This window comes from Pipistrellus kuhlii, unplaced genomic scaffold (assembly GCF_014108245.1).
Source record: "Pipistrellus kuhlii isolate mPipKuh1 unplaced genomic scaffold, mPipKuh1.p scaffold_m20_p_9, whole genome shotgun sequence".
Taxonomy (NCBI): domain Eukaryota; kingdom Metazoa; phylum Chordata; class Mammalia; order Chiroptera; family Vespertilionidae; genus Pipistrellus; species Pipistrellus kuhlii.
Window position 1 is genome coordinate 21,450,727 of NW_023425595.1, and position 15,101 is coordinate 21,465,827.

The 15,101-nt window shown below is 42.6% G+C and overlaps 1 protein-coding gene across 1 annotated transcript in view; it reads left to right on the forward strand.

Annotated features, from left to right (window-relative positions):
- SERGEF (secretion regulating guanine nucleotide exchange factor) overlaps positions 1-15,101 on the forward strand; it is a 183,567-nt gene that overhangs the window by 12,328 nt on the left and 156,138 nt on the right. Inside the window, 4 exon segments of the mRNA XM_036426236.2 lie at positions 1,511-1,571; positions 3,929-4,042; positions 4,953-5,015; positions 10,227-10,385. Of these exon segments, the coding sequence (XP_036282129.1) occupies positions 1,511-1,571; positions 3,929-4,042; positions 4,953-5,015; positions 10,227-10,385 (397 nt within the window).

Genomic DNA, 15,101 nt, shown 5'->3' on the forward strand with positions numbered 1-15,101 from the left:
TGTTTGGGCTGCTATAACAACATACCATAGACTGGGTGGCTTACACAGCAAGCATTTATTTCTCATGGTTCTGAAGGCTGGGAAGATCAAGACACTTGCATATTGGGTATCTGGTGAGGGCCCACCTCCTGGTTCGCAACCGTCTTCCTGCTGCATCCTTTCATGGCAGGAGAGGCAAAGGAGCTCTCTTGGATCTTTTGTGTTTTTTTAAAAATCCTCATCCGAGGATATTTTCCCATTGGTTTTCAGAGAGAGTGGAAGGAGAGGGAGAGACAGAGAGAAACATTGATGTGAGAGAGACACACTGATTGGTTGCCTGCCACATGTACTCCACCTGGGGCTGGGAATTGAGCCTGCAACCAAGGTACATGTGCCCTTGGCCAGAATTAAACCTGGGACCTTCAGTCTGAGGGCCAGTGCTCCCACCCCTGAGCCAAACCAGCTAGGGCTGAGAACCTATTTTTAAAATTACCACAAGACATCTTGGAGAGGACATTCTACACATATTTGGAAAGCATCATCAGAAGCTATAGCAGATAGATTTGGCTTCACCTAAGGAGATAAATGGAACAGTGCAAAGATGGAACAGGTGCCTGGGAAGGTGGTGAGCCCATGTGTCTAGAAGTAGGTGTTTGGCCGGGGTTGGATGGCCACTTTGTGGGGTGTTGTGCATTGGCTCCTAGTGTTGGATGGGGATTGGATTAGATCCAAGGTCTGCAAACTAGACCCTTGGTAAATAAAGTTTTATTGGAACACAGCCATGCCCATTTATTTATGGCTTTTATGACAGAGGAGAGTAGTGTGACAGAAACCATATGGCCTACAAAGATTAAAATATTTACACCCTAGCTGGTTTGGCTCAGGGTGGGAGCACCGGCCTTTGGACTAAAGGTCCCAGGTTTGATTCTGGTCAAGGGCACACGTACATTGGTTGCAGGCACATTCCGCGGCCCCAGTTGTGGCACGTGCAGCAGGCAACCAATCAATGTGTGTTTGTCATATCGATGTTTCTCTCTCTCTGTCTTTCCCTCTCCCTTCCATGCTCTGAAAATCAATGGAAAAGTATCCTATGATGAGGATTAAAAAAAAAGATCCTAAAGAGTTTCTCTGAGTTGCGGGCTCAATCCCCACTAGGGGGCGTGCAGGAGGCAGCCGATCAATGATTCTGTCTCATCATTGATCTTTCTCTCTCTCTCCCTCTTCCTTCTTCTCTGAAATCAATAAAACATATTTAAAAAATATCTATTTATTAAAAAAAAAACCCCAAAATATTTACTATCTGGCCCTTTATAGAAAATGTTTGCCACCCACTGTACTGGATGAACTTGAAGGTCCCTCCCACCTGTGAAAGGCTTTGTGACATGGTATTTTAAAAATATTTTTGTCTTTTAAGGATGCATGTGAAGGTGTTTATAAATGGGGGCTCTCAATCAGTCAGACACAGAACACGGGCTATGCAGTTTGGAGATGGATGATTCTGAGGTCTCAACCCTTTTCTCTGTTTTGACAGCTCCTGAGAGAGGAGGTTGTTAGTGTTGCTGCTGGACTGAGGCATGCGCTAGCTGCTACAGGTGATCATTTTGCTTTTGTTTTCTAAATAGATGTGTAATAAGGAGAAACAGAATTTTAGAAGTCAACTATAAGGAGTAACTCAGTGTCTTCCTCCGCTGCCCTTGTGATTAAAGGAGGGGCATAAGGCCCAAGCCATGTGGGAAAGCCGTTAGCAGGTAGGGAGGAAGGAAATAAAGTTTTCTAGCTCTTTATTATGTTCTAGGCATGGGGCTAGGCTCTCTTGATTTAATCAATACCTCATTTAATCCTCACAACCATGCGGTGATGTGAGTTAAATTTTTATACAGGAAGAAACTGAGGTTCAAAGAGCTAAAGTGCTTGCCTAAGGTTCCACAGGGAGTAAGGTAGTAAAAGGTAGACTGGAGTCAGAGGCTAGGATTCCAAGGCCCACTTTCTTGGCTGTGACAGCACTAGTAGGATTTTAATGTTTATTGATTTCAAAGCTTCAAATGAGCTTGTCTCCTGAACCGTGAGAGGGCGATGGATGTCAGGCTGGCTGTGTGTGAGGTTGAGGGTGATGAGTTGAGAGGGGCTGTGGCAGGTGGAGGAGCGGTAACTCTTTTCTCTCTCCCTTGCTCATTTTTCTGCTCCCACTCCTGGGCTGAAGGGCAGCCCTAACCAGCTGTGGCAGCTGAGGCTCAAGCGTTTGGTGAGTCCAGTTGTAGAGTGGGGAGAGGAGAGGAAGAGGCTGGTGTTGCCCTGTGCTGGTGGTGGTCTGGGGCTTGGTGTTGATTGTACATAAAAATAATTTAAGTTTTTCTTTTGAGATAATTGTAGATTCACACACAGTGGTAAGAAATAAGATAGGCCTCATGCATTCTTTCCCTGGCTTCTCTCAATAGTAACATCTTTTGTAACTGGATGTTTGGGGACAGTCAGGATGCAGGACAGGTGCATCACCACAAGGATCGCTTGTCACTCTTTCTGGCGATACTCACTTCCTACTTGCTCCTCTCCATCTTAGCTCTTGACAACCACTCTTCTGTTCTCCATGTCTATAATATTGTCACTTCAAGAATATTATATAAATGGTATCATAGAGTATACAGCTTTCTCGGATTGGATTTCTTTTGCTCAAAAAAAATTCCCTGGAGATTTAGCCAAATTTTGAGCATCCAATACTACTGCTGAGTAGTATTCCATGGTACAGAGGTACCACCGTTTTAGCTCAGGCTGCCACAACAAAATCCCACAGCCTGGGTGGCTCACACAGCAGCAATGTATTTTCTTACAGCTGTGGAGGCGAGAAGTCCAAGATCAAGGTGCTGTGAGAATTGGTTTCTGGTGAGGCCTCTGTTCCTGACTTGTAGAGACTGCTTTCTCTCTGTGTCCTCACATGACCTTTCTTTTATACACACGTGGACAGAGAGACACCACTGGTATCTCTCCTCTGCTTACCAGGACATCAGCTCTATTAGATTAAGATCTCACTTTTATGACTCATTTAACCTTTATTGCCTCCTTATAGGCCCTATTTCCAAGTATGGTCACATTGCAGGCTAGGGCTTCCACATGAGTTTGCGGGGGACATAATTCAGTCCATAACAACCGCAGTTTGCTTAACCAGTCACCCATTGCAGAACATCTGGTTGCTTCCAGAGTTTGGCTATTAAGCATAAAGCTGTAAACATTTGTGGACAAGTTTTTATGTGACCATAAATTTTCATTTCTCTGGGATAAATGCCCAGGAGTGTGATTGCCGAGTTGTATGGTGGTAATTACACTTTTATAAGTAGTAACTTCTCTTAGAAATTAGCAGGGTGGAGAATTGCCTATCATGGGTTTACTTCCCCCTTTTCTACCAACTTTCTGTAATTGCTAGCCTTATGTATACATTTCTGTCCAGTTTCAAAGCAGCATAGCTTCTGTTAAGTGTTGATTAATTTAATTGTAAGTCCTCCCTTCCCCCACTCATTTTGTAAATATTTCTGCATGCATTTCTATAAGATAAGGACTCTTTCTGAAAACATTATTAAAATATTTTTATTGTTTTCAGGGAGGAACGGAGAGGGAAAGACAGAAACATCTAGGATGAGAGGGAATTATTGATCAGCTGCCTCCTGCACACCCCTTACTGGGGATCGAACCTTCACCAGAATTGAACCCGGGACCTTTCAGTCCCAAGACCGATGCTCTAGCCACTGAGTCAGAATGGCTAGGGCTGAAGATTAAATTTTGATTGGCTTGGTGGTAATCCCTGTGACCAGTCATAAGGCCCTTGAAGAAATAAGCTTCTCCATAATGCATGAGTAAACTGAGAATGAATTAGGAATCTTCCATAGCAGTGAAGTTCAAAGAACAATCTGGTCTTATCCAAATAAGCATTTTTTTCTTCCCTCTTCTGTTCAATTCGAAGCAAGTGGCATCGTGTTCCAGTGGGGAACTGGTTTGGCATCATCTGGACGGCGGTTGTGCCCGGGGCAGACCCTCCCACTGTTTTTGACAGCAGAGGAACCAAGCAGCGTGACAGGTAAGGCCCTTATTTCTTCTGAGTCCCATATTGATTCTTTGTCAAGTAGAGCCATAGGCATGCAGAAAATGGGTGAATGGAGTTTTGCTTTTGGTATTTCTTGGTCTCTGTATCTTAACTCTCTCGGTTGGTTGGCCTGTTAGTCTTGTTGGGATTTTGTGGACCCAGTAAAAGCATCTCTCTCCATAGTTTGGAACCCATTGAGAGGTAGATGCAAGTCAGGAATGTGGAAACACTTAGTAAGTTAATTAAGCAGAAGTGCCAGAAAAAAAGAGTTACAGAATGATTAAATTTCTCTAGACCAGGTGGCCACAACTTCTAGCAGAATTGGTTGGAATTATACCTTGTCAGTAAAGGCAGTGTGATTGAGGGAGGGAAGTGTTGAGTTTGGAGGTGGAAAGCAGGTTGAATTCTAATTTTCCTGTGTGTTGTTAGGAAGCCTGGGTGTGTATTTTAATGCCTGCATGTGATATCATAGCAGCTGAATGTATGAGATGCCATTTTTCTAGGCCCCTTAGTGGATAGAGCTAGGAAATACACATATTTATACATGCACACATCTATAACACTTTTTCTGTCTCTACTAGAAACCATGAGTCTACACTGATTTCTCCAATGATAGTCCAGTATTGCATGGTCAGTGCTAGCCTTCCATCTTTTCATAGGTGTGTCTTTCCTCTCCTCTCTGATAGTGAGAAATCTGGCTCCTAAATATATTTACTTATTTGTTCAACCCATTGGTAGGTAACCAGTTTCCCTACCATGTTAGCCATCTTCTTGGCAGTGCTCTGACTCAGACCTGCCTGCACTGGCTGAGAGGTTCTCCCAGGCCTGCTGGTGTTGCTCAGCCCCTTCTTTTCCCCATTTGTTCTATTATAAATGTAATTTCAAAATAATTTTTTTTTTGTAGGCCTAGAGAATTCTAAAGCAATATGTGTTGTTGCTGGGTCAGATCACTCAGCTTCATTGACAGGTAGGTACCAGCTCTTTCAGTTTAATGTGCCATCACAGTTCTGTATGTTTCTTCTTCACGTGCTGATATTGGGTACCAGAAGGAAGAGCACAGACTCTGGAGGCAGGATTCTGTTGTCACCACTTGTGTGACCTTAGACAAGTCACTTTACCCTTGAGGGACCATTTCCTTGTCTATGAAATAGTTCATGGGTAGTTCAGAGAACTAAATATGACAGAACATGTAAAACACCCTTATGGGCTTACTTTCTTTTCTCTGATTTTGTTTTCTCAATTGTACAATAGGGATAAGAATATCTTCCTTTCAGGGTAATTGTGATTGTTAAATCATTAACCAGCAGTAAATTTATATGTGACATATTGCTATCTTATCCATTTAATCTATTTATTTATCAATCTATTAATTTTTCATTTTTCCCATCTAATCTATTTAAATGTCTAATATAACAATGTAAACTCTCTAGCTATTCTCTCTGTTTAATCTTAAACTAATCTTTCAAATTCATTTATCTTCCTGTTTGTTCTTTCTATATTTATCTATTTTATTTAACTATATATTTCTATTTTTATTAATATTTTATCTTTCTATCTAATCTATGTATCCATATATCTATCTAAATCTAGTTATGTATGTTTTACTAATCTACTTTGTATTTTTATTTATTTCTCTATTCCATATCTTTGATATGTTCCTTTATCTAACCTTTCTCTCTCTCACACTATCTGTCTAGCAATACATCTATCCATACATTTGACACACCCAGTAAATACAGTATTTTCTGGAAAGCGAAGGTTATCTCTTCAAAAGGTCATCTTTTTTTTTTTTTTAAATATATTTTATTGATTTTTTATATAGAGGAAGGGAGAGAGATAGAGAGCCAGAAACGTCAATGAGAGAGAAACATCGACCAGCCGCCTCTTGCACACCCCTCACCGGGGATGTGCCCGCAACCAATGTACATGCCCTTGACCGGAATCGAACCCGGGACCTTTCAGTCTGCAGACCGACGCTCTGCCACTGAGCCAAACCGATTTCGGCAAAAAGGTTACCTTTTTAAATCCCAGATTCCTCTGCCCCATGCTGGTAGCCTGGAGACTACAGTTCTGAGAAATTTATTTTGGTTAAGACCTCACAGAGTTAAATGTGTTGCATTTTTAAGCAAAGGGAAACTACTTTCATGCATAGTGTTTTATGTGGAAGTTAAAGTATGTACATAGTATATGTAAATTAATTCATATTAATTTCTTCAACATCACATTTGCAATGCAGCCCCACTGAGAAGCTGTTATTGTTTCTAAAGTACAGAGACATAATGTAAGAGCTTAAATACTTTACAAACTCTGAACTACATATAGTTTGTTACATAATGAATTTAAAACAGCCAAGAAAAGAAATACCTACTTTTAGCCTATGTTTCATATTAGTAGATCTATACATAAATGTTGAAAGAGTTGAGTTGAAATGAATGCCATGTGTAAAGGAAGGACTGGAGGCCCCAGGGCAGGAAGTGACTAGTTCATGTCCCACAGTCAGTGAGGTTGGGGAAGGCAATCTTTTCTGAGAATAAGAGTAGACTAAGAGATGTTTCTACTCTGTTCTAATTAATTTGAAATGGCTGGCATTATATAAATCTAGAAATTCTCTAATTGCTTATGATACCAGTTTTTTAAAAAAATTCATGTAATTTGCCGAAACCGGTTTGGCTCAGTGGATAGAGCGTCGGCCTGCGGACTGAAAGGTCCCTGGTTCGATTCCGGTCAAGGGCATGTATATTGGTTGCAGGCACATCCCCAGTAGGGGGTGTGCAAGAGGCAGCTGATCGATGATTCTCTCTCATCGATGTTTCTAACTCTCTATCCCTCTCTCTTCCTCTCTGTAAAAAAAAAATCAATAAAAAAAAAAATTCATGTAATTTGTAAAGTTACTTATTCCATATATGGAGCACTTTTATTTTGATGTTTTTAAAACAGATGTTGAAATTTTATTTATTGAGATGTAATTCATGTATAAAATTCCTCCTTTTAAATTGTACAATCCAGTGATTTTAAGTATATTTACAAAGTGAATTGTTTTTGGATATTAAAAAAAAAAAGATTTTTAAATTGATTTTTAGAGAGAGAGGAAGAATTAGGATAGAAAGAAACATAGATGTGAGAGAGAAACATCGATCAGCTGCCTCCTGTCCCCCCTACCAGGGATTGAGCCCGCAATCTATGATTGTGCCCTGACCGGAAATTGAACCGGCAACCTTTTGGTGCATAGGAAGATGGCCAACCAACCTGCAAAATCAGCCAGGCGTGTTTTTGGATATTTTTAATGTCAGTTAAAAGTTGTCAAGATTAATATCCCTCTTTTCTTGTCTGGTTCAAGCTTTTAACACATTGGGTCTTGTTCGGTGCTCTTGAGGCCTTTTTTTGGAGTTGTAGGTTATGTAACTATTTGACATTGCAACAGACTTTAATTTTGCAACAGTGTAATGATCCGCATGTGGAAGGCTGTCTGTGTTTGCAAAGAGGTGGTTTAGACTTACTAAGATAAATAGAAGCTTATTACAGACACAGGCTCATGGCCAATGGCATCTTCCTACCTAACCAGGCCATTTAATGACTTGAGACTTTTCTGAAGGTCTCCTCTGCCTTCTTGCAAAGGATCATATTTTGCAAACCCTGGTGAAGCCCAGAGAGGCTGCATAAAATGTACCAGAGAAGTGCAGAATGCCATTGCTGCAAGGTCATCTGGGTGACAAAGAAGCTCCACCTATTTTTACATTCCCTCGTTTTAGACTCGATGGAAGAGAGGCCCAGGATGTGAAGTGGTGAGTGATAGAGCAGCAGATCTGGGCTTTGAACCCTGAATCTTGGTTTAATGCCCTTTTCAGATAGATATTGTTCGGCTTTTGATCAGTTTTTGAGATTATACCAGAGTGCCCTAGGGCAAGCAGTACTATTGTATATAACGCTTTATTGGAAGGTGACAAAATACTGTGGAAGTCGAAGACCTGGCTTCTTTGTTCTGCTGACTCCTCATTATCCATGTGATCTTGAAAGTCGTTTAACATCTTGGAGCCTTTGTTCATTTATCTTCTGGAAGAGTGCTGTCTAGTAGAAATACAAGGTGAACCACCTTTCGAAAAGTAAAAAGAAACAGGTGAATTAATTTTAATAATATATTGTACTTAACCCCACATATCCAAAATATTATTTCAATGTGCAATCCATATGGAAGTTATTAATGAGCTTCCATTGTGTTTTTTTGTCTTACGACACATTTCAGTTTGTATTACCCACATTTCAAGTGCTCAGTAGCCACGTGTGAGGAACCTTATAGAACCTTGGAACATTAGGGTTGGAAAAGCCCTTAGAGATCAGCAAAGGAGTCATGAATTGTAGATTCACGATCCAATTATAGCCCATGGCCTCATTTTGTTTGGCTTCCAGTTAAGTTTTCCCTCCCACTTAAAAAAACCCACAACTTTATTGTTGAGAGTATTACAGATGTCCCCCTCTTGTCTCCCTTCATTGCCCTCCTCCACCCAAATCCCTCCCTGCCCCAGGCCTTCACCACCCTATGTCTGTGCCCATGGCTAACGCATATCTGCCGTAATAAAAGCGTAATATGCTAATTAGACTGGACATCCTTCTGGGTGAAGCCAGCGCTGCAAGGAAAGCCTGGGTCGTGGGTGCCAGAGCGAAGCTGGTTCTGGCAGCCAGGAGAAGGAAGGCCTACTCTTGCATGGATTTTGTGCATCTGGCCTCTAGTATGCATGTAAGTTCTTTGGTGAATCTCAAAAAATTTTTTTGAACCTGAATGCCTTTTAGACAGGCATGTGCTTTCTGGTTTGCCACAATTGCCCGCCAGTCTCTCTTGTGACTGGTGTCATCAGTCATATTGTTTGTCCTTCCAGACTAACCTCCTGTGTTCAGCTGGTGAAACTAAGGCTTAGGGAGGAAGTGATTGTCCAAGGTCAATAGCTAGTTAGCAGATCCAAGAATAGAAGCCACTTGACTCTGAATGTGCTCTTTCTCTATTAAATCACAAAGTCAGTCATATTCCTGCTTATATCACAGGATTATTGTGAGGTTTAAATGAGCTGAAGTGCCACACAGACGAGATGTGATAGCATTATATATTGTCTTCTGGACAGGGCATATAGTGAAATCTTATGTTTAAAAAGTTTAAGCTTAAAAAGTAAACAAGTCAGACAAAGACAAATATTATATGATTTCACTAATATGTGGAATCTAAAAAATAAAATAAACAAAACAGAAACACACTCACAGATACAGAGAACAAACTGATGGTTGCCAGATGGGAGCAGGGGTTGGAGACTGGGTAAAAAAGGTGAAGGGATTAAGAAGCACACATTGGTAGTTATGAAAACAGTCACTGGGATGTAAAGTATAGCATAGGAAATGTAGTCAGTAACTATGAATGGTGCCAGATGGGTACTAGACTTACCAGGGGGATCACTTAGTAAGTTACATAAATGTCTAAACACTAAGCGGTACTCCTGGAACTAATTAAACATTGAAGGTCAACTGTAATTGGAAAGGAATTTAAAACAAAACAAAAGTTTAAAGCTTAAATAATATTTTTAATGTGTTACTTTAAACAGTTATATGTTTTATAACAAAAGGTAAGGTAAGCATATATTTTATTTATTTATAATTATTACTTTAATATGTTTTTATTGATCATTTTGAGAGAGAGGAAGGTAGACGTATAGAAATATAGAAACATCAATGAGACAGAAACATCATTGATTGGCTGCCTCCTGCATGACCCCAAGCCCACAACTTAGGCATGTGCCCTGACTGGAATTCGAACCTGGGTTGACACTGAATTCCTGAGCTACACCGGCCGGGCTACAAGCATATATTTTAAAAGCTATAAAATATAGAGAAACATACCTTTCACATGGTAGATGTTGAATACATATTTGTTGAATGAATTAATGGAAAAATAAGCTTACACATTCCCATTCCCTAACAAACTATTGTGAATATTGGGCTTTGTTTCCTATTTATAGAATTTAAAAAAATCCTATATTATGCTGTATATGAAATTTTTATCTTGCTTTGCTCGACTCAACATTGTAGCATACAAGTAATACAGCTTCTTCGAATTACTTTTTTTTCAGTCTTGTGTTATTTTCCATCATTTTGGACTAATGTACCTTCACCCCTTTTGTCCCTCTTCTGCTTGTTTAAGATTCAGGAGAGCTGTATGTTTGGGGCAGCAACAAGCATGGGCAACTGGCTTCCCAGGCCGCTTTCCTTCCTGTGCCCCAGAAAATAGAAGCGCATTGTTTTCAGAATGAAAAGGTCACTGCTGTCTGGAGTGGGTGGACACACCTGGTTGCTCAGACAGGTAAGAGAGCAGCAGAGAATTTGTGGTCAGTGAGAGTAGCTGTGCTGGACAGCTGTCTAAACAGCTATGAATGTTCAGGATTAAGGATGTTGGTTTTTACTGATGAAAAGCTTTTAGGATTGGGGGAGGGGAAATACCAAGAATTTGGTTCTGCAGTCAGCCAGGTATGTGACTTTTGCTCCCTGGATCACAGGTTTGCACCCCAAAAAGCAAGGCTGGATTAGGTTATTACCTTCTCTGGTCCTAAGAGTGTAGGAGGTTTTGAGAAGGAGCCCATTGCAGCATGCATCACCCAGAAATTTGTGCAGGCTGTTGGGGTGTCTGCCTTGTCATAGCTAAAGAGATGACTCTACAGTTGCTTGCATGGAAAATACAAAAATGAATAAATAGTAACACAAGAATAAATTCTGTGTTTTGCATACTCACCACTGAAAACCTACTTTTGCCAACTCACTGTTACTTCATGATTGAGGCAAAAGCATTAGTTTGAATCCTAGCTGGCACGGTATTTTGATTTAAAATTTTACTAACCCTAATAAACTATGTACGTTGACTCAGACATCCTATATACTCTGTCAGATGTTAGCTTCTCATGTCATGCCATCCAGCTGTTGACATTTAAAAAAAATATATATTTTATTGATTTTGTACAGAGAGGAAGGGAGAAAGATAGTTAGAAACATCGATGAGAGAGAGTCATCGATCAGCTGCCTCTTGCACACCCCCTACTGGGGATATGCCCGCAACCAAGGTACATGCCCTTGACCGGAATCGGACCCGGGTCCCTTCAGTCCCCAAGCCGACGCTCTATCCATTGAGCCAAACCGGTTTTGGCAGCTGTTGACATTTTAAAAAAATATTTACAAAATATTTTTTATTGATTTTAGAGAGGAAGAGACAAAGAGAGAAATATCAATGATGAGAGAGAATCATTGATTGGCCGCCTCCTGCATGCCCCCTTCCTCCCAACCCCCCAGTGGGGATGGAGGCTGCAACCCAGGCATATGTCCTGACTGGAAATCCAACGGTGACCTCCTGGTTCATAGGTAGATGCCAAACCATTGAGTCCCACTGGCCGGGGACAGCTTTTGGCATTTTTATCTTTTCTTTGAGTCTTCATTTATTTCTCATCCTTCCCTTAGGGCAGTTCTCCTTTTCTGGTCTTTAAATTTCTGACTTTGTTCTTGAGGTTTTTTTTGTTTATTTATTTTTTATTTTATTTCTTTTCTGTGGCCTTTCCTCTTTCCTGCCTTCCTAGAGCTCCTGCAGGTGGGTGATTTGTAATTCTTAAGATCCATTATCATGCCAAGGCCTCTGAGTTTCAGGGGTTCTCAGGAGTCCCCTGGCCTGCTCTTCACCTGCTTATGAGCTCTCTAGTGGCTCTCTAGACTCCCAAACATCTGGTGACTGTTGTTCCAGGACTTCCTGGCTTTTATAGGTTTTCAGGTCAGCTTCGGTTATCCTTGGGAGTCACACATACCACACATTGGAACACACAGACAGAGACTTAGGAGTAGTCATAGATGTGATGCTTTTAATTGGTCTTTAAAAAAAAATGACAATCACTGTGGAACAGAGGCCTCTATGACCGAGATGTATAATAAACTTCAGAGGATGCTCTCAGGAAAGCGTGTTATTTATTTGGAGGAAAAATCATGACTCTCCTTAAAAAGGTTCAGACTACTTAAAAATTGGCAACATCTATATTTTTCTTAAAAAGACTCACTGAGCATAATAGCTGCTTATTATGCTCAGTGCTGGCGGTTGTATAATTGTTAATATCTGTCTTTTCCCGCAGACAGTGAGCTCTCTGGGGGAAGGCGCCCTATTAGTCCTGCTCGTGTCTGTATCTCTACTGCTTAGTAAAGAATGCATTCGGTTCCTGCATCTAACTGTGTCTCCTTAAAAGAGACAAAACACATTCAAATATGTTTGCAGCAGGGTGGATGGACAGCTGGGATTTCTGGCCTCTTTCCTTGGACTCACTGGCTCATGAACAGAAGGCCTCCATTTGTCTCTTTGGATTCAAGAGGCCAAGCAAGTCAGGCATTGTTTCATTGGAACCTGTCGAGCAATGTCCTGTATGAACCTCAGAGAAACAGGAGAGAAGACATGGGCCATGCCCCCCACTAGAATGTGTAGGCAGGCTTACGTCTAAGAATATAGAGGTGGAAGATTTTACCATCCATGCATCATACAAATGGTAAGGATCTGTTTACACACCATGCCTTATACTGGATTTGAACTCTGCCCTCAAGGAGCCCACTGCCCTCTGGGGGAGACAGGCATGTTGTGAAAGTTTAGTACATTGCAGTATGAGATGTGCAACGGTGGAGCCGAGTAAAGCATGCAGAAGCAGCATAGAAAACAGCAGTCCTATGAGTAATAGGTGGGTGTTTTGTGGTTAGTCAGTCTGCGGAGAATTGCAGTGTAGTGAAATACACTTACTACCAAACAGCAATGAACTTGGTTGAGTCTGTCAGTAAACCCTTTAACTAGTTAGGTAGCTGACTAATAAAAGGCATAAAGATGCTGCTTCTTTGATTCCAGCTGTGGCAGATTGTAAATGATGCTGGTTTCCACCTCTGGGCCCACAGCCTGACCCTCGGAGTGAGAGGCTGGAACCCACGCTGTGACACTGCTGAGTCACCTCGCTTCAGGCCCTCGCCTCCGCTTGAGAGCGTGGTTTCTTTGGTCATGTTTCAGCTGTTTAATTAACTTGTTAACCCAGATCGCTTGTTTATGTACTTTGCCACTTTCCCCTTTCTCCTAAGCCCAGAGTGGTTAGAAGCTGGGATGTGCGCGTGTCCTGGCAGTGGTGCTGAGTTTTGGGTAAATGAGAGTCTGCTGCTGTCTGACTTGCCAGTGCTGCTTGCTCTCCATCTGGCAGCGGTGGAAGCTCTGCCTGGGCCCAGTGTCATTGAGAAGAAACACCCAGGGCTTCCAATCTCCTCAGCTCGGCTGTTCACGGTAACGGGAACAAGACTGGCTCCCTTGGTCAGAAATGGCGCATTAGTGGAACAAGGAGTTATTTGACTGTAGTTGTTTTCACAAGCCAATTCCAGTGGCGAATTGTTCCCAGGACCCACCTGCAGGCCACATTCGCTCCCAGTCTCCTTTGGGAAGGCACTGATTGGGTGATGTTGGTTAAAGGAGAGTTTGCGCTGTCTCTGTCCAGTAAGATAGGATGGGTCAAGGGAATGGACTCTGCTTTTCCCCTTCCCCATAGGCCCTAGACCAGTGATTCTCAGCCACGGGTGATTTTGTCCCCCAGGGGACATTTACCATGTCTGAAGACATACTTGGTTGTCCCAAATAGAGGTGCCACTGTCATCCACTGGGTGGAGGTCGGGAATGCTGCTAAACGTTTTATGATGCAAGGGCAGCCCCTCTCCATAAAGAAATACCCAGCCCCAAGTGATGGTTGTGTCAAGATGGAGAAACACTGCCCGAGACTGGCATCCCCAGAGGTAGGTGCTTGGCGAGCGGCTCACAGGGTATCAGGATGACTACAGTTTGTCTCTATGGGAATCAGATGCAGGCTTTGCCCTCCCCCCTCTGGAGCCTGGTGCCTGCCTGCAGTGTTTGCGATGGAAAAATACTTTTCTCTGTTAGTCAGAGGCACTTGGAAAGAGTCCCAGCGAACCTGTTCTAATCTGGGAAAGTTGGCTAGGGTACCTGTGTCTCAGGCTGCATTCTAGAAACCTTTTCCAGGCTGCATGACGTCCCTGGTCATTGTTCTCAGGAACTTCACGGGACCCCTGGGTGATGTTAGCCAGGCTCAGGGACCTGCAGCCATCTTATCCAGATTCACGATTTCCTGGCCTGAGGTGCTGCTAGTGAGAGCTGGATGGCAGATCTGGGTGCCTTCCTAGTTTGGTGACTTTGGTTAAAGCACTTCACCTGTCTAGGTTTCCGTTTCCTCATCTCGCAAGCAGGATATGCAAACCAGCCTGCATCCTACATAAGGGGCTGCCACGAGGGTCAAATGAACAAATTTGCTTGCAGGATCACTAATTGTAAAATACTGTGTGTGCAGCAGAGTGAGCAGTGCCTGAGGTTGGGATATGTGAGTATACCGAGGAGGTAGCAGTTAGACCTCTGTTCCCACAAGGTCTCTGCAGAACTGGAGATACCAGCTTCTCCCCGAGGACTCCTGAGCTGGCCAGGGCTGCTGATGCTCCATCCCAGCTCTGACAGGCAGCCAGCAAGTGCCCCTTTTATATGATCAAGTTTGGGAGAGCTTTGTGGCCTTGATAGGCAATTTTCCGTGTTAAATCTCTGATCACACTATTCCTCCCGCATCCCAGTTTGTAATGGCATACGTTTGTTTGTATTCTTATTTGTTTAATGTCACGACTATAAATTCCAGGAGAGCAGTGTCTGTTTTATTCACGGCTGTGTTCCCAGCGCCTCGTACAGGCCCGACACTTAGTAGATGATTAGTAACTAATTGCCGAATGAGTGGATAAATGGCAAGATGGAGAGAAACATGGACTTTGTCGTCAGACAGGCCCGGGTGTGACTCTCAGCTCTGAGTGGCTGTGGGCAGGGCCAGTGCTCTGCATCTCTGCTGCCACCACCGAGCAGGCCACTGTCACCTCCGGCCTGGATCCGCAGAGGCCTCTGACGGGTGTCCTCATCTCCCCACACTCCCTCCCTCTCCCCTCCAGTCTGTTCTTTGTACTTCCGTTGGGAGATCCCTTCAGACCGATT